The 20,216-nt window shown below is 40.0% G+C and overlaps 3 protein-coding genes across 3 annotated transcripts; 2 read left to right on the top strand and 1 right to left on the bottom strand.

Annotated features, from left to right (window-relative positions):
* Nucleotides 1-826: 826 nt before the first annotated feature.
* LOC109480361 (fructose-2,6-bisphosphatase TIGAR-like) lies at nt 827-2,880 on the top strand. Its single transcript, XM_019782556.1, has 4 exons — nt 827-941; nt 1,269-1,346; nt 1,735-1,845; nt 2,269-2,880. Exons 1-4 carry the CDS (start codon nt 828-830, stop codon nt 2,821-2,823), a joined length of 858 nt encoding a protein of 285 aa, XP_019638115.1. The 5' UTR covers nt 827; the 3' UTR covers nt 2,824-2,880.
* Nucleotides 2,881-6,021: 3,141 nt separating this feature from the next.
* Nucleotides 6,022-19,638, bottom strand: LOC109480278 (exostosin-2-like). Its single transcript, XM_019782445.1, has 12 exons — nt 19,594-19,638; nt 11,195-11,972; nt 10,739-10,969; nt 10,315-10,510; nt 9,688-9,827; nt 9,382-9,475; nt 9,068-9,199; nt 8,489-8,672; nt 7,717-7,883; nt 7,095-7,238; nt 6,688-6,799; nt 6,022-6,402 (listed from the first exon to the last, which is right to left on the bottom strand). Exons 2-12 carry the CDS (start codon nt 11,755-11,757, stop codon nt 6,164-6,166), a joined length of 2,202 nt encoding a protein of 733 aa, XP_019638004.1. The 5' UTR covers nt 11,758-11,972; nt 19,594-19,638; the 3' UTR covers nt 6,022-6,163.
* On the top strand, nt 12,839-18,165 carry LOC109480343 (eukaryotic translation initiation factor 5A-like). Its single transcript, XM_019782535.1, has 6 exons — nt 12,839-12,960; nt 14,372-14,546; nt 15,575-15,679; nt 16,132-16,290; nt 17,122-17,193; nt 17,703-18,165. The coding sequence occupies exons 2-5, from the start codon at nt 14,394-14,396 to the stop codon at nt 17,179-17,181; spliced, it is 477 nt and encodes a 158-aa protein (XP_019638094.1). The 5' UTR covers nt 12,839-12,960; nt 14,372-14,393; the 3' UTR covers nt 17,182-17,193; nt 17,703-18,165.
* Nucleotides 19,639-20,216: the final 578 nt, after the last annotated feature.

Below are 20,216 nucleotides of genomic sequence, written 5' to 3'. Positions count from 1 at the left end.
TATCGCAGACGCACCCCTACAATTACGAGGCGAATTGGAATGGTCCAGAAAAACGCGTTGTTTGGAATAGCAGTGGACGGGAAAAAGTTCATGCAGATACGGGGTGGTTTTTATAAGTGGTTCCAGATGTTTTTGCCCATGGTTAAGAGATGCCAAGTTTTTTGGAAGATGTTCGCAGCCAAAACGCATTCTTCCGTACGTCGCATTTCTGTGTAATTTCGCATGTGGTGTGGCATTATGTCCGGGATGATGCACGTCTTTTTATTTTTACCGTAGCTGTTTTGATATTGAAGTAAATGCATATTTTAGAAACATCCCTACTTTTACAATCCTGTGGAATAGGCCGTAGGTTTAGGCAGTTGTCTGGTAGCAGAGGTACTCTAAGCAGATATCCTGGTTATCTGGCCGGCGGTAATAACACTCACGGTGCTTACCGCAACTGTTGCTGGAATTTGGCCTGTTAAAGGCGCGCTTAATTAGGTACAGGCACGGTAAGACGGTGGGGCTGTCTTTGTTACTAGACACGACCATGATAGTCCCGTCTTTATGTGAATGCAATGATTGTGTGTGTGTGTGTAATTAAAATGAACTTCGAACTTGAAACACAGTATCTTTACACGCCCTGGGAGCAGTAATGGATTTAGCTCTTTGTATGTTTTATGCTTGTGACGCGCCCTCATTGTATTAACCGTTGCCTAATTATAATGTCTGCACGGTAGGTCTGGCGTTGACGCTTGGGATTTTGTTGAAATACATAAAACTTCACGGAAGATTGTCGCCTATGGCTACTTGTTTGTTTATTTGTTTGTTGATTTTCTACAGGCCAAATGAACACAAACCTGTCCGATGTTGGTTACCGCCAGGCCGGGCTAGCTGGAACACGTCTGATGAACCAACTCTTCACACATGTCTGCACCAGTGATTTAAACAGGGTCATACAGGTAACACACCAACTCTTCACACATGTCTGTACCAGTGATCTAAACAGGGTCATACAGGTAACACACCAACTCTTCACACATGTCTGTACCAGTGATCTAAACAGGGTCATACAGGTAACACACCAACTCTTCACACATGTCTGTACCAGTGATTTAAACAGGGTCATACAGGTACATACATGTATCCACCTGCACTACATTGCCAAAGTAATCTCCAAGCACATCGTTTGGTAAGGCCTAGGGAAAAAAACAGACCCTTTTTTATGGATCCCTGCATGATTACGTGATTATGTTTCATGCTTTGACTTTGAGTGTTATTTTTTCCAGACTAGCCAAGCTATCCTGGACAGAAATGTTGTCAGTAAGTCTCCTCATGTCAAAGTGGACAAAAGGCTAAGGGAAAGGGTAAGTACAGTATACGTATGTTCTAAACTGTTACAACTGTGTACATTGTTAATTCTATCATTAAAACAATCAGACTTTCTGTATCTGTACCTGTACATTGTATGTTCAATCAGTAGACTGAGGGTGTTACTACTGAAGACATTACCGGTATTCGGTATGTAGTTTTTTTATTGTTGATTGTCAGCGATTCAAAGTATTTCTATACTACAACTGACAAAACTAGACAGACCTTCAAATTCTGTACCAGTATACTAAGTATGTACCTCTCATGTTAAATCAGTATGACCACCTTTTCGAACACACAATCTAGTTGTAAAGTATTAGGTAAAGAGGTAATGTTTAGCATATTATCTTCTAACTCAGCCCAGCTGTGTCTATGTTTTATCAGGGTTTTGGAGAGGTAGAAGGGAAGACTGTTTCAGAGCTGAGAGCTCTGGTGGAGAAATCAGGACAGTCTCCTGAACACTTCTGTCCACCTGGAGGAGAGTCCCCACTACAGGTAACAAATACATTGTAGTACATTTCATACTTTTGTTGAACACAATCAAAAGGAGTTCACTCTGAATTTTCAGTAAATTATCTGCACTCTCACGACACAAAGAGATACTTTTTGTTGAACACAAGCAAAAGGAGCTAACTCTGAATTTTCGGTAGTTCTCTTAGTTCGGTAGTTATCAATCAACCTTCTTCGGTAATGAAGTTGATTTAATTACTTTGAGCATGTGGCCTTATCACTACCCCACCCACTGATGTAGGGTCCTATATAGAGCATTCAAACAAATGTTCCCAATGTAAAGTGCAAGGCAAAGAGATGTGGAAGAGAGACATACACTGTTATAGTTCTTTTCATCACCCTACAAACATGGAAACAGATTACAGCATGTCAGTTCTCTAATATCTTTCATACTTTATTCATTTGCAGGTCAAGGCCAGAGCAGAAGCATTTTTCCACGACCTTTGCAACGACCTTGCTGCAGAATTTGGGATAGGTCAAGTGGAGACACTGCAGCATGCTGCAATGGCTGATGGGACTGCAGAAAGGGATTGTGGGATGGAGGGTAACGTTTTAGGAGAATGGAACATAGAGGAACAAGATAGCAAAACCTCAGGGACACTTGCATCCGATTCTAATAGCGCTTCAAATGATAAAACAGGAGTAACTGTAGCCTCTAATTTGCAAACACAAAATGCTGAAGGAAGCCTAGCATCCAATTTGCAGACAGAAGATTCAGAAAAGTACAACGCACAAGTTTTGCTGGTCTCCCATGGGGGTACCATCCGGGAGCTGTTCAGGCACTTGATCGACGATCTGGGGTGTAAAGTGAAGAGCAAAAGATTCGCCATGAAAATTTCTCCCAACTGTGGGATCTCCCAGTTTGTGGTACAACTCAGGGAGGGAGGGAAGAGGCCCGTTGTCTCCTGCCACTTTCTGCATGATAAGTCTCACCTAGAGAAAGCTGTAGATTTTGACTTGTGAATACTGTTTACAAATAGTCTCCACCAGACTCCTTTGCAGGCTGAATAAATAGTAGAAATTGGCCTAAAAGGGGGATATATCATTGGCCAGAGGAGTGGCCAGCCATGGAGGGTCCAGTTTAACTGCAAACTAGCAGCAAATTGGACCTCTATGGCTGGCCTACTCTTCTGGCCAATGATACCCCCATTTTAGGATCATTTCAACTATTTATTCAGCCTGAAAAGGAGTCTGGTGGAGACTAGTTTACAAACACGTTGGGATGGATATGAAGCAATAATCTACATTTTAAACACTAATATCTTTAGTTTTTCGATATATTCATATTTAAGGGGTAGTACATGTATGTGGCTAATATGGTATGATTAGTATAATATTCTTGTTTGCATTGCAGTGTTCTAGCCAGCCTGAATTTTTTTCCATCAGGCCACACCAATTTAATTTGTTGGTTCTCTGATTTTTTCAGAAAAAATATGAAGCGACAGGGCGAAAAAAAATAAAAATAAAAACAGGTCTAGGCATCCTATTATAGGCTTAAATGCTACAAAATGAGCCATGAAGTCAACACAAAAGGCTGGGTTAAAATTTAAACATTGAATTTTGAACTTTTAATCAAACCACTGCAATGATAGATGGGAAAACCGTAACAACTAGGAAGAAAAGGACTTTCCTTAACTGTTGGGGGGCAAAACATGAGCATTTTACAGTTGATTCAGGACCAGAATCAATTTTTTTTTTTTTTTGCAAATCAGAAAAAAAAGAAGAGGCGAATCCGAGAACCAACAAATTAAATTGGTGTGGCCTCATGTTAATTTTGACGTAATATTTTGTCCATCCGTGGAGTGTTGAGAGACATGCTCCCCTGGAAAATTGTGAAATCTTGGCCCTGTGAAATGCCCTTTCGCCATTTTCTGTATTTTGCAGGGCCAATTTTGCTGGTAGACATCTCTTTCCACAGCTTAAAACATCGATTTTTGTCCATCCAAGATGGGCAAATTACATTGAATGACTGATGCTGGCTATATACATTGTACACAATGTAGCTAGAACACTGGTGCAATGTAGTGTATTTATGGTGAGTGGAAAAATGACCTAATCTAATAAACACATTAAATATCATAGTGACTTGTCTGTTCATTATTACCTGGATAGACCTACTTGCAAAAATCACTTCAACCAATTCTAATCTATCCTGGCAGTGGAAGATTTAAATGTACAACTAGAAAGGTAACATTTGCAAAGCAAATGCAACATAATGTCTACCTTCGCATTTGGTCTGCTCAGTTCTTTCTCAAACACATTCACATACATGTATATGGTGACAGGAGTCTAAATCCCTCCTACTATAAAATTGCAACATCATGTAACCCAACACCAGTTACCATGGTGAAAGACAATCTGGGTCTTTGACTTACCAGGTCAGAGGTCAGTGTTTGGAAAAGAAGAAGAAACAGAGCAAAAACAATATGTTTTCCTTCGATAAACATAACAAGAACGACACCTTTGTTATCTGTTGTCATGTTTATTGCTTTGAAATGATATCAGCAACCCGGAAGACAGTTGAATTGAAACATTCAAGTAAACTATTGTTGTTGTTTATCTATCTACATGTACACCAATAGCTGTAAACCATAGCTGAGACAACCATGGGTAACTTCAGACACTGTATACTTTTAAAAGTGAACTCAATATAGGATAAGCTACAACACAACTTTGTAGATATGCTGACAAAAACGTGCAGACAAAAGTCTGTCTAAAGCATTTTAAACCCTTTACCTGCTGTCTAACCCACGACCAATACAAATTTGGCTACTTTAGCAGGCTGATGGTATAATAATAAACATCCTAAGTGATACGAAAAATAGCAACAGGTTTGAATTGTTGTTACAACTAGAGTCTGGTGTAAGAATATGTACGGTCCCTTCAGATAAAAAGATACCACTGTGTAGTTTTTGTTACATATTTTATCACAGTAGTGTAGTGACAGTTTCTGGAATATGTACATCTCTACTCTGATAGCAGCATGGCATGCACGACAGTACGTATAAATGCAACAACTACAGGATCTGGTACAGTTACAAAATGGCCAGCAAAAAAAGCAGTCACGCCAGAGTTACAATTGGGTACACTTTGTTACAATTCATATTCTAAACTGATAATGCAAACTAGTTAGAATTATATATTTTCTTTTAAGTCAAAATGTAACTCTAAGATATTAGGAAGACCTGCTAGATTTTCATCTACATTTCGTGACTTGTAGGTCATGCATAATTCCATGTCTTTTCATTTTTAAGTTTATCTTAAATCATCATAATTTTGTTAATGTGTCAGTGTACACCTTGGGGTCATAATTCAATCTACAAGGGTCATAAGTTACAATAACAGTGGCTTGATACAAGCAAAAGAAACACCCTCTTTTTTAAGTAGAGGAACTAAAGAAAAAGAATTCAAATGGTAAACAGTAGAGTTGTTTTCCCCTCTTTATGGGTGTTAACATTTTTGAGTCTTAGAATTTTTTATGATGAGGTCTGTAAAATTGATAAACTGGCCATTGATAGAGCCATGATACAGGAATTGATATGTTATCTTTCCTTCTATGTTATCTAATGTAACTAAAACCATTCTAAAATGTACATACAACTCCAGTCAAGGAAACACTATAAGGTCATACTATATAAAAAAATCAGTCACACAATGCTGCTAACATAACATTGCTTGAAGATTACAGGACTTCTAGATCATGATATTTGAACTTACTGGCTGACATGTAAGTATCATTTCACTTGTACAGTTTACAAAACTAAATTCTGTTACATAGTCTTTAAACCATTCATAATGACTAAATTCAGGTACTGTATATTATTATATATTAGCAGTTGTTTTCTTTGAAGCAATGTAAAAGTACACAAGGCACTGGTAAGGCTACCTAGTAGGAAATGCATGTAAGGAAAAACTTCTCTACATTCAATTTGTTTCAAACCAAAAATCAGAATAAAACCAAACAAAATGGCCAGTGGGTTCAGGTTTAATTTGCATGTAACATTTAAACATTTTAAAAACCTGTTAGTTTACTTCCAGTGGAATTTTCAGTGATTTTACAATTTGTTTTCTGTACTGAAAATGACACAGAAAAAAGGTATGAAGACTCTGAGATATTTCTTCTCCCACAAAGCTAGTTTGTTAACAAAAAAAACAACATGTTAAAGCATACACATTGCCATTTACAGTTATGATATTCTTGAAAATCTTTTCACATCTCTCAAAAATATAAAACAGACAACTTTTCAGTATCACTTCCTAGTTTTAACAACATCTTTACACTTAAACAAAGCTATTCTCTGCCTCAAAGCGGCCCCACTTGATTGAAACGTTTCAATTTTTCGGGGAAGTTGTCCTTGTATAACACTGGGTCAGCTCGATGCTCCACCATTTTTAGCGGCATCATTCCATAGATGTCAGTGAACTTGTTGATACAAACAGAACGCTCCACCATGTGGGATTGGTCAGCTGACAGGTTGTCAACGTTCGTGCACTCTGGACACTTGAACTTTTTCCTTGGGGTCACTTTTATTGGCGCTTTTCCTGTGGGTGAACAACAAATTTTGTTAACTTTGTGCATAAATCGAAGTCACAAGCTGATCTATACATGTAGCAGCGACACCTGTGCTGCAGTGCAATGTGAACCAGTCAGAAAATTGCCCTGAGGAAGGTGACAGACGGTCACTGAAACGTCGGCTGAATAAAAGACTTGGTTGTGTAAAAAAGAGTCTCTTTACTCAGTGACTTACCAACCTGATGAAACTAGGGTATATACCATGACAACAAGATCTACATGTAGTGAGAGAGGATTGAAAATTGCTGATTCACCTGTGACATTAGCGATGAGAAAGTTCATGGCAATGTCCTCACAGTTCATGTGTGTGTCCACCCAGTTTTTGATGTCTCCTGGCATGGCCATGCTGTACAGGTATCCAAAGTACTGGGGAAAAGACACATCAATAAATACTTTATATTTGTCTTCGTAATCCATAGGCAGCCTCCCCAAAAATCAATGTACATTTTATAATTCGTAATAGCACATATTAGCCGCAAAGTGTAAAGTCAGTGGGCCTTGATAAATTATTCATAAATCGGTCGCCGCTAGAAATTTACTGGATGTCATTCAGTGACCGAGCCCCCCCCCCCCCACTGCTCTCTCCTCTTTGGCAGTTCAGTCTATTGTAGACTATCTTTTGGACCCCCCCATGCAGGCCCTCAAGAAATAGTGCTGGTACCTTGTGGTAAAAGGCAGCACCAGTGAGGACCATGGACACGTCATTCGTCCACTCAGATTCATACTTCCAGGATTTGGTAGCGTTGTCCCAGAGGTGAACTCTGCCTGGGTAGCCCACCAGTCGGTCTGGGAACTCTCTCCACACCTAGTGAAAAAAAGGTATACCAGAATCATAGCTTTAAACAATGTTTAGTGTTAGATGATCTTCGGACTTGAAGAAGAAGCCAACAACAGTGTTAGATGTTCAAAGGTTAGGTGTAACAAGCCGTTCGGTATAATGTAGCCAGCTGCCGCTGCACCGCGTGCCTGCAAAGCTAGTGTGTTATGCCAAAGGGTGGTTATAGTGGCTATACAGATACAGATAGAATCGTCAGTGAAGGTTAGAATTGTCAGTGTTTTTGGCGTATATCATTCGTACGGTTAATATTCATCAAATCTACACTCTTTCTACACTCTTGCCTGCTTACAATCTCAAAATGTAAGCAGGCAAGAGACATTCCAGTTGTACAAGCTCCTAACCAATATTCTATATTTTACCAACCTGATGAAACTATCTTCGAAAATACAAAACACTACATATATCCAACAATTTCAACCAATCATAGGGAAGCTAACATCTTTACCTCATAACCGAACTCGAGTTCGTCCGGGGTCAACATGATGATGTCATCATCGATAGCCAGCACAGCCTCGGTTTCAATCTCGTCATACGGGTGGAAGCGATTACTCAGCTTATTGGCCGTCGTCTGGATGACCTTGAGCGGCTTGTTGACCTTGGGCCAAGTGGATCCTGGGAAAAATCACCAAAGCATTAACTCAAAGCAAATCATCTGCACTACTACAATATGCTGTGTCATGATTTCATGTCTATGTGTCATGATTTCATGTCTATGTGTCATGATTTCATGTCTATGTGCAATGATTTCATGTCCACGTGTCATGATTTCGTGTCCACGTATCATGATTTCATGTCCACGTGTCACGATTTCATGTCCACGTGTCACGATTTCATGTCCACGTGTCACAATTTCATGTCCACGTGTCATGATTTCATGTCTATGTGTCATGATTTCATGTCCACGTGTCACAATTTCATGTCCACGTGTCACGATTTCATGTCCACGTGTCACGATTTCATGTCCACGTGTCATGATTTCATGTCCACATGTCATGATTTCATGTCCATGTGTCATGATTTCAAGTCCACGTGTCATGATTTCATGTCCATGTGTCATGATTTCATGTCCATGTGTCATGATTTCATGTCCACATGTCATGATTTCATGTCCACATGTCATGACTTCATGTCCATGTGTCATGATTTCATGACACAGTAGTAAGAAGTCACTGCAAAGACCACTAAAATAAAACCACCGCTAATATCTCAAGACGTACCCTGAGGTGGAGCCTTGGCTTGGTTGTTCCACACCACCAGAATCTTAGCGAGACTCGGAGTCTTGGCGATCTCCGTGATGACTCGGAACAGGCTCTCCACGCGGTCGTAGGTCAGGATGACGGCCGTGAAGCCCATCGCTTGTGTTGGGATGAGCGGTAGGAACAGCGGGCTGGTCACTCCAGACTTACAGAAAGAAAAACAAACTCATCAAAATTAAACAAAAATTAACAATGTACATGTAGGGAACCTATAATGGCTTTGGGTGTGTCTGTGCTTGCTTTTGTGCATAGGTATTTGAATGCAGTAATAATGAAGCAGACAGATTTATCAGAATGTAATAGAGGGGGTTTAGTTACCACAGATTGACCTAAAACTCAAGTTGCAAGGAACCCAAGTCACCCACTTATGGTTTGTCACAAGGTATCTGTCCTACTACATGTACATGTAGGTCCATTGAAAGACCATCACTTGTTTTGTGCAAATAATTTTACAAAATCTCTTCCAAAAGGTTTGAAATGTCTATTTTTTTTTGTTATATTTTGGATAATGACATGAAAGCAGCCATCTTGGTTTCCCACCTTGGGCGTTGGGTCATTCCAGTCCTCATACGACCTTGACGCGTGTCTGAAGGCCCTGTCGTTGATGACCTTGAGGGTTGTCATGGTGATGGCCTTCATGGAGCGGAAGTACGACCTCCAGAAAAACTCCACCTGATAAGGACAAAAGTATAAAGCACATTTTTTTGATAACATTTTCAAATTTTATTCAAGACAAACTCCATGAATTTTTGACAGACTCTTTATTTTTTTTCTAATTGAAGTCCTGACACAGTTGCTGTTTTCCTTTCTTTCTCATTTAGAAAAGAAACATAAACATTAAAAAATAAACATACCTGTCTCCTCATGTTGGTTATCCTCTCCTGTGAGATTTTTCTCAACACATTGTGAACATCTGGCAGGTCCTCTTCTCTCAGTATAACAGCAGCCCTGTTAGGGGGGGGGAGGGGGAAACGTGGTCAGACAGGAGTATAAATCCCTAGGCCTCCTACTATGAAATTGCAACATTACCAGTTTTAATGGTGAGAGACAGTCTGGTTCAGTCAGGTTAGAGGTCACTGTATGGAGAAGAAGAAGAAAAATGTAGCAAAAAACAATATGTTTTCATTCAGCAAACATAATTGATTAATTAAAATTCTTACCTTTTCCAGTCGAGGACATCGGAGAACGGCATCACGTATGTGTCAATGGCCACGACGGGGATACATCCCGCCATCATGGCGTCACTCAGCGCGCTCTGACCCATCCGCGCTCCTCTCAGGATCATACAGAACGTGGCTTCCTGTGGTCGACAATAGAAATATGTATCACTAAACAGGCCTCGAAATGAACTTGTCTTCCTATTATCCCACCACTGTCCCAAGAATAAATTTCAATTGTCCCCAAGTATTGTATCATGTATGACTTCAACTTGAAGTCAACTTTATTTTGCTTATGTTCACTCCTAGGTGCACTATAATTGAAGAGTAGATGTCAATTAGGGGGGACTTTTCTGAATCCAAAAACCGGGACGTGTGCCTGATAAACAAAAGAAGGGCTGGTGCCTTTTTAGTTGTCCCAGCCTAAATTTTAGTGGTCAGTGGCCACTGGACCACCTTTAATTTTGAGCCCTGCTAAAGCAAACAAGTGCATCTGTGATACATTATTGGCTGAAACAGCAAAAAGGTACAATTCTGAGTTACTCTGTACTACAAAACCGTGATGATGATGATGATTACACAGTTTCTTGCAGGCATATATTATTCCAACATGCAGATTTTGTCCCTTACCTGTAGAATATCAGGATAGTTGTAGACCCTGTCCTGTTTACACCTCCTCCTGTGAGAGGGGATGCCTTCAGGTAGGTCGTCACACCTGTCCAGGACCAGTACGTCATCGTTGTCCCTGGCAACCGCATCCAGCTCCGCCCGAAAGTCCATGTGGATGACGGTCTGCGCCGACACAATCAGCCACGGTCGGGAGTATCTAACAAAAGATTTTTATCTTTTATTTTAAAGGCATCCAGTGCAGTTTTTAGGCCTTGGAAACCCGATTTTTCAAAGCCAATATTTTATTGAAACATGATATAACCCAATATTACCATGGTGATAGACTGTCTGGTTCAGGTCATTGGTTTGGAGAGGAAGAAAAAGAGGAAACAGAGCAAAAACAATATGTTTTCCTTTGGTAAACATAATAAATCCCAGTCCTCACCCGTCCGGTTTCCCTGGAAGCTCCATATCAGCAGTAAAAGGGTTAAACACAGGAATGCTGACATCGTAGCCCGGTCTGTACGTCCAGGAGGAGAACCCCCCTCCCGCTAGGATAGCCTTCCCCCGCGGCACCTCCAGAGCTGTGTTGTAGTCAGGATCCATGCCAGGCAGCATGTTGAACAGCAGGTGGTTTGCCCCCTGCAGCTGGAAGTCATGGTGCCCGTGGTTCCATCTGTAGGAACAGGCACCAAGAAAAAAATGTCTTGGACAACTATACTCAGGTGGCATGAATGTATTTGGAAATTTGTTTATCATTGATGTTGACAATAGTGATTCATACAAAGATGAAAGAATATCATGCCTGGCTTATATTCCTAACTATAAACAGTAGAACAGACACATACAAATACTCAAATTTTCCAAGACATAAAAAAAACACAGGCTTATTGACAATTACCTTGGTAACCTTCCTAGGACCTGGCCTGTTTCTCTCAACCTCAGAATGTTCTGATTCAAAAGGTCGATCGAGGGCACGAACAAGCACGCCTTTGCCGGATCGTTTGTGTTGTACTCGCTGTCTGCTATCGTTGTCAATACCTCCTGAAACTCCCGCGAAATCGACGGCATAACAGGCACGCCGTTTTCGTCCACGTATTTCTTCATGGGGTAGATGTACACGCTTATTCTGTTGTTTGGACTTGCCTGACACTGATAAGGGTCAAAACAACTGTGCATACGACATTCCAGCTCCCCTCTGTCCGGTATCGCGCTCATAAGCGGCACCGTGACTTCTTCCAAGTGTCCGACATCGTAGAGGCTGAATGATTCGCGCTCCTCGCGAATGTCGATCGAATGCGGCCAGAACTGGAATATACCGGTCAGGATGAGTCCTACTAGGATGATGGTGAAGAGTATGAGATAGAAGTTCTTGTATTTGACAGGGATGAACCGCGGGTAACCGGAACGAGAGGACGTCCGTAGAAGTGGCTGGTGCCGTGTGGTTGGTGAGTTTGGATACATGGTGGAACTCTATATACTGACATGAAACGTGTGATTCGTCTTCTTGTCCAACAAGTTTTGAAATTGTTTCACAACCGAGTTCTGTGGAAAACTGTTTGTTGATATGCCATGTTTAAGAAGTTGATCGTTGGGATGTTTTACGTGTGTCTGTTTCTGTGCAGTTCAGGACAACTCAGATCATCACTTGAAGAATATCTCAATAGCTTGACTCCAGACTGAAACAAAAACAGAGTTGATGATGGCAAATTTTCAGTTATGTTGTCTGACCAGGTATGTACTAATTGTATGCGATTCGCACATACGGTATAAAAAACAGACAAATAGTACACATAGAACTACTGATAACTACTAAGAAACTACTAGTAAAAACTTCACAATCTACCCTATTCGTGCAAATATCGTCAATTTTACGCTGCCACCTCAGAAGTCTGTGAAGGAGGCTAGGGTTTTGGGTATAATGGTCAACCTGATTAGCCTCATAGTCTCTACCAGACTCCTTTGCAGGCTGAATATATAGTAGAAATCGGCCTAAAAAGTAATGTAGCCTGACCAAGGGGGAGTTAGCCGGCCATAGAGGGTCCAATTTATATATGGCCGGCTAACTCCCCTTGGCCAGCTACTGTCCTTTTTAGGCCGATTTCTTCTTTTCAATCAGCCTGCAAAGGAGTCTGGTGGAGACTATTAAAAGCCCCAGGCTACAAGACATTATCTTTTGGTTTTTGTCTCAGGTAGGCTTCTTGGAAGGGGCTTGTTGTATGAGTTAATTGGGCCTGTGTAAGTTAGCCCACAGGCCACAGCAAGTAAACTCTGCAGAACCCAAGTATAATGCAATAGGGGAAAAAAAAACAAGGCGGGCCAAAAAAAAACAGGTTAATATATCTATAATATTATGATATAATCATATCTGAAATCCACGTTCCGGCATGGCAACAGACGTCTTCGCCCATTTTCGGCATATATACCACTGTCAGAGAGCTACAAATCTTCTTTTTGTTTTTTTTCCAAAATCAGGCAAAAATCAATGATGTCATCCAGAAAAATTACTTGCTCTGGCCTTAATTGCAATTGGGAGTCATTATAAATCAGCTGCCCTCGCTTTGTAATTCGCACTGAGGCAGACGAACACACAGTGTGCAGAGGCTTCACATTTTGCTCCAGAGTTTTCTTCGGCCCATCGACTTCCCTGCTTTTTCAAGCTACGTGGTATGTACACATTCTTTACTACACTTATAGTATATATACCATGCTTGTACCTAACGTAACGCACACCAAAAATGAACTGAGAATCAAACGAATCGAGCAATTGGTGCGATTTAAGGGTCGACGGAAAGAGACTGCTTGATTGCTCCCCGTAACACAATCCAGCCATCCAGTGAGTTTTTGCTGCCCCCTCTGGCACCCAAGGTAGTAAAAGACATTGACATTTTTGATATTTTGAATTTGGATCCCTAAAAGTGCTATTTCACTAGTCTCCATTGCAGACTTCTGCGGTAAAGATCTCTCTCCCAGCACCCCCTATGTACCATCCGGATTTTGCTCCGCTACACTATTGGAGGAGCAAACTCTGGATGGTACACAGGCTAGCAAACTCCCTTGGCGGCACTGAATGCCCCTCTGCAGTGTAACTCGCGTCGCTCCCCCCCAAAAAAATCGACGCCCCGCCTCACAACCTGTCTGCGAAGGAGGCTATAAGACACATTTTCGAAAGCACACGGAGAAAATCGGGTGAAATGTCTGTCCCTTCCTCAGAAACAAACGAGTAAGGGGTCTTGGAGACAGCCCTGGTCCTAAAGCTTGTTAGTTTTAATAAAAAATACATATTTTCAAAATACATATTTTCTTTGGTCACAACTTGTCTAACTCTAAGGGACCAAAGAGAATCTCTACCTAATGACCATAATTACTACATTCAGGACAGAAACCAGAATTACTACATTCTTCCCTGTGGCCTAAGGCGTGCTGGTCTTTTTTGCCAAAGGGGTAAAACCCGTAAGGAGGAAAATCAGTGTTTATCATATATAAATGAGGGTACACAGAACTTTTGTGGGCTGAAAAGAGGTAGACATTTGACAAATAAGTCAACCAACTTCCACTATTTTTCCACTCCCAGTCAGGGATTTTAGAATTGGTTGAATTTCAATTTGAGACAGGTTCATGTGTTTCAAAACATGCATCAGACAGCTGTCAGCACATAGTTACCGACATGGAGTGACAATGGTCAAATCCCGGAGTGGAAGAATCAAACCTTAGATTTTTACACTCAAGAAGAACAGTTTAGTTCTAAGACTAATAGTTCAGACCATACATGCTTTCACAACACCTGCATCCTCCCGTCTCCCACTCTCGATAAAGACTCGCCCTGGCAGGGCATGTTGTTCGTAGTAACGAACCAGCTGGTAGACTAGTACAGTGGCTTCCCACTGGGAGACAGAGTGGGACGGCTTTATAGTTATACTACACTTTTGTCAATGACGCTGGTCTCACTGGGACTGCATTAGTGTCCGCTATGAGGGACAGGGCATACTGGAGTAACTTTATCAAGTGTACCTCACCGGATTACATCTGGAGGAATGATGATGATGACAAGACATGTTCTTTTCTCCACTTTTAAAAGCTTTCCCAGACCCAGTACAACAATGGACTTCGAAGAAGAAGTGGATCCTAGTGGGTACACCAAAAAAGCGACGTGCTCCGATCTACAAGAGGGCAAATACGTGATGCTGAAAAACCGTCCCTGCAAGATCGTGAAAAAGACCACTGCTGACGCTGGGAAGCACGGCCCAGGCAAGGTATGTGTACTAGTAAAACAACCTGAAGTTACTGTGAAGTATAGTCAAACCTGTCCAAGCCGGCCACCCAGGGGACCAAAGAAAAGTGGTCACCTTGGACAGGTGGTCTCCTTGAAGGCTTGAAGAGGTGGTCACCTTGGTAGGTTTGACTGTACTATAAATTTGTCTATTGTTTGGTAGTGGAGACTTGTAGTGCTGTAAAAGGGGAAATGAGGTTTTTATGGTTGAAACAATTCTGTAGTACAAAAGAAATACATTGAAACTAGAGAAGTAACATTTGCAAAGCAAATGCATAATGTTTACCTTCGGACATGGTCTGCCCTGTTAATTTTTACTCAAACATATTCACATACATATACTAAAAGTATATGGTGACAGGAGTAGAGTAGACAGTGTGAACGGCAACATTCAAGAATCGTTCCATGCCTATGTTTCGTTTGTTGTGAGTGCTTGACTTACTGTAAAAACTATTAGATTTTTGGCCCCCTAATGGCTCTCCTTTGTACTGCAGCATACAAATGATTTTTGTATCCCTTTCTACACTATTTATCTTCTATTCAACTGTCTTGATGTACAGGAAGTAACATGGTTAACCATAGCACGTCGGCAAAACGTACTGCGCCTGCACAGAACCCCATATTTTTGCGTTTTTCATTGGGTTTTTGGTCAACGTTGCATCAGAAATAATACTGTTGCAGAGGATATTCTTTCCGACACAACATTTGGAAACTACTGTCAAAATGCTAACCTTATATGAGCGAATACAACCTTATATGAGACATTCTGCCGAACTGCTATGTGCAATACATTACGGGTTTCGCGCAGGCGCAGTACGTTCTGCAGACGTGCTGTTAACCATAGAATGTCACAAATCTTCACTTAAGTCAGGCCAATTCTTGGATGAAATGTGTACGGAAGGACAGTATACTAGTAAATTCTGGATACTATTTCTGTAGTAAATAGTTAAAATACAGGTTGATTGAGTGATGTACTTACTGTACATGTTTTGAATTGAATTCTTGCTTTAGGTTCACCTGGAAGGGATCGACATCTTCAAAGGTGATCAGTACGAGGATTGGTTCCAACCTTCCATACAGATAGATGTTCCAATTATCAGCAAAGTAGAATACGAGGTGAGCCACGTATCACATAATTATTAACCCTGGTTCCACAATATTGAATGTTGGTAAATAATACAACTATAATAGTATGTACTTACACGGTTGTGGGGATAAACTACTAGTACATGTAACCATGGCAGCAACTTCAATCATAAAAAATTATCATTTACCAACATTCAACATTGTGGAACCAGGGTTATATACTGTATATGAACAGACAGGAGTCTAAATCCCTCCTGTTATAAAACATTATGTAACCCAACACTAGTTAACAGACACAACATTGGTTCAGGTCAGAGGTCACTGCTTGGAGAAGAAGAAGAAACTGAGCAAAAACAACGTTTTCATTCGGAAAACATTTTAAAAAAAGGATTTCAAGCCCTGGTTCTACAATGCATGTATTAAATGTTGGGAAACGACAGTTTGAGGTGACAATATTGTTCTGTTGTTCCATCATTGGCCAGTTAGCCGACAGTAGTGATGGCTTCATGGCCTTGATCCTGGACGATGGAAGTCTACTCCAAACTGTCAAACATCCTGACGGTGATTTGGGCGAGGAGATCTCGACCTTTGTCGAGCGGCAGTATGATGAGACATACTCGGATCATGGAAAGACGGGTCATGTAAGTACTTGTAGATTCCTCCAGGTATGTTTTATTATAGTGAGTAACGCTTTGTTGGTAAATGAGGACAAATGGCATTAGAAAATTCAAAATATGTACAAGAGTGAACAGTTTCTAGGGAGAAGTGGTGTTTCATGGGTCTTGTTTGACTTAATTACCTCCGGGGAAGGAGACATCCTTCCGCGGAAGGGTTTTGTGAGAGATTTAGATTTTCATGTTCGCAGCTGTTTCTCGCGTTTGGGTGGACGGATTCTTTTGGGACTCAGTATATGTTTTGCTATTGGGCTGCAGATAATGCACGTTCTTTTGTTTTTATTGTATATGTGTTTTCAGGCGTGAAAATGGTTCCTTTTGGTGGCCCCAAAACACCCCTTTGAGCGTGAAAGTGGTCGCGACCGTTAACCTTTGACGTGTTTAAGCTATTCTCGGTCTGGTCCACGTATATGACCTCTCGCAAAGAGGGGTGTCCGGTCTCGATAAATTCTTTGTCTTGCGGCGCGCAACAATTGTTGTTGTACACATGCATCTTCTCTAACACAAAAAATTCAACACCATCAACTATACATAATAAATTAGATATAAAAATATAACAATAAAAAGCCCGGAGGTATAAAATCTCAGATTTTAGTTTTTTGTTTAATTTATAGTTGTCTGGAGGTCCTTCGATTGTTTGAAAAGTAATAAAAGTGTGGGTTTTTTTCACAAGTTTCTCAGGCAGCTATGCTTTCCAACGATTTCTACTCCAACATTCAGTATGGCGATTTGCATAACTGAAAGTTGCTCTGATTTTTCTGGTACATAATAGAATGAAGCTTGTTCTTTTTCTCCTAGGTCACCCTTTTGAAGTCTTGTGGTGAACAAAAGGCCATCGGTTTCCGAACTAAATCCTGAAGAACCTCTTAAGTAAGTGGTGGGCATTGATGGTTGGGCATCCAGGTAGAATAGGGGGCTCGAAATTCATTTTTGGGAACAGATGAAAAAAAAAAAAATTTTAGGTGCTGCACCATATATAAGATAAAATACATGTAAGCAGAATGTCTGCAAAATCTATATGTTTCATTTCAAGAAAAGTAAGTATAACAATGATTCTTTATCTGACACATACATGTAGATGTTATAAATAATAAGAATATGCTGTAACTACCCCGCCGGGTATTATACACTTAACATACACTTTACATATGTTAAACCTAAGAAAATATTTGGGTGCACTGGTGCACACACAGAAAAAAGATTAGGTACACAGCTCCAAATTTGGGTGCAGTAAGGTGCACATGCACTCAGTATTCCAAGCCATGTAGAACATATAATAACATTATAAATACTATTAAAATGGACCATAACTGCATAACTGCAAATTGCTTTCTTCCTTTTTGGTACATGTACATAAAACATTGTTTCTTTTTTTCCAGAGCGAAGACTAACGGCTTGTGGTGAGCTGATGATGAAATGGCACGAAAGTGACGAAAGGCACGATTGGTGAAAACGACTTGTTCAATTATATTAAGAAACACATGAGATGCAAAATGCACTTTTAAAAAACACCACTGTAGTTCCAGAACATGCTGCTAGGGGGCCCAAACCTACATAACTTATTGCTGAGCACAAGAGATATCTATTCTGCCATCTCCAAACTATCATGTCCAGATCACGACATATCAAAACTACAGTACCATACCAAGTCACTAGGGGTCCAAAATGTAATTTTTTTTTAATGGTTTATTTGGTTCATATACATGTAGATTCCACTTTGCAGCCACTGCTGAAGTACCTGGACTGTTTACATTGTGTCTAACTACTACATCATAACAGTAGTAAAATGGTAGTAAAATAGTATGATAAAAATGGCGGGTAGGTGACGAAATAGGTTTAAAACATGACGTAGATCTAATATACTTTTTTAAAGCATTACATAGATCTATATAAGTACTAGTAGATAACATTAGTACAAAGTAGATAAAAGTACTTACATGTATCTTAAGTATCTAAGTATCTAGCATACAGAGCGTACTCTGAAATAAATGGTTTCGAGGTCTCATCAAGAAAGCACCAATAAAGTACTTCACTCACTCACTCACTCACTTGTTCTCTGAGTAATTTATTCTATATGGGGGCATAACACATGTCAGTCGCTAGTCATAGATTTCAAGCAAAGTCTAACTAGTAATACGTAAATTTCATCCTACATTCCTCCCTTAAGTGCCCCAATAGGGGCTATATGGGGATGTAGCTGGGGCTTATATAACATCTCAGAGCTCCGGCAAAAGATGAAGATGAAGACTATATCTAATGTCGTAATAGCGTAAGATTGCGCAGTAAGCTTGTTAGCTATAGGTACGCTTCCAAAAATTTGAAGCTTTCCATACTTACCCAGGGCCACACACACCTCTCTACCTGGCAACACCTAAGTAGGTGTGCACGGCCCAACGTAACATTGACGATACTTGCACGAGCAGGGTTACCTAAGTACGTGTGCATGGCCCAGCATACTTATGGATCAATGATATTCGCATGAATAGTGTTACCTAAGTACGGGTGTGCACGGCCCAGAGTAAGATCGACGATATTCGCACAAATAGGGTAGTATGCGCAACCTCACCCTTAGGTGAGAAAGAAAGGAACTCTGCGAAAGAAAGGAGACTGCGACTTTCGCAGTGCGAATCTTGTCAAATCGCATACAAATTATTACATAGCTCATCTGACTTAATTACTATTTTTTGTCACAGAATGTCATGAATAACAAGAGGCTCATAAAGTAAGTCCATGATAACAAAAGGCCCAATTTGACAAAAGCATTGACTTATATCAACAAACTACTGTCCAGGACAAGGATCTATTGTGTTCTATTACTTCTATATTACATATAAAAACTGCAAGGTACTGTACATGTATAAATAAAAAAAATGTATTATTTTTGTCCGATCAAAATAAAAACTCGGCAATTTTGCTTCTGGGATTTTCCTTTTTTCGCACTTACAGAATACATATCAACTTCTGGACATAAAATTTCACAACAAAATCCGTAGCAGAGTCCTGTAACTCGTGAATCTTCAACAGGAAGTACAACAGGAAACGACAAAAACTTTTACGAAGACAGGAAACAAATAATTTCAGGCAATTTTTGACATACGGAACCGCGAAAGAAAGAAAGGTTTTGCGCCAAAACACGTGCCCCAAATGATAACATTCTTGTGTATCAGACCTCGAGCGCTAAATACATAACATCTATTATAATGTAGTACTTACTTATGTCGGTAAAGTGGTTAAAAAAGAAGAAAACAATCAGGTGAGTCGCAAACTTACCTGTCTAGGATGTCTGAGTCTTGTGTGTTATGGACGAGTCAAAAAGGGTCAATGTGTGTTGTTGCATTCAATCTCATTTATATATTTGCTCAATTTGAAAGAATGGTGTATTTGTGACAATTTAAAGGACAGAAACCACATGAACAACAACTTAACAACTATGAAAAATCTTTATTTCTTAACGAAAGTACATATAAGTCATAGTATAAAAATTAATTTTTAAGACTACCCCTACCATTTGGAACAAGCTAAAACAAAGATGGCGGTCAGACCGCAAAGAGCGATGGGACATTCTTTCTTAAAACTCAGTATGATTATCTAAAAGAGCATCTTTTTAAAATTTTATTAATTATTTACCAAAAATAGAGATATTTTATAGTTTCTAAGATGACAAATATTAATATTCTTCAGGTGAAAGACTCCTTTCCCCGGATAGGTCATGGGTCAATTTCGGAATATTTTATTAATGTAGTAGGTAATTGTGAAATATATTGTAAAGTTCTATCATGAATTTGACCTTAAGTAGAAATAAGTACCAAATAATATTACGTTATTTATATTTATTTATATCTAGTGGCATATATTGAACGTTTCATGATGAATTTTGATTAAAAGTATGTACG

Source organism: Branchiostoma belcheri, unplaced genomic scaffold (assembly GCF_001625305.1).
Source record: "Branchiostoma belcheri isolate BF01 breed outbred unplaced genomic scaffold, Haploidv18h27 scaffold50, whole genome shotgun sequence".
Lineage (NCBI taxonomy): Eukaryota > Metazoa > Chordata > Leptocardii > Amphioxiformes > Branchiostomatidae > Branchiostoma > Branchiostoma belcheri.
This window is presented reverse-complemented; position numbering and strand designations above follow the sequence as displayed.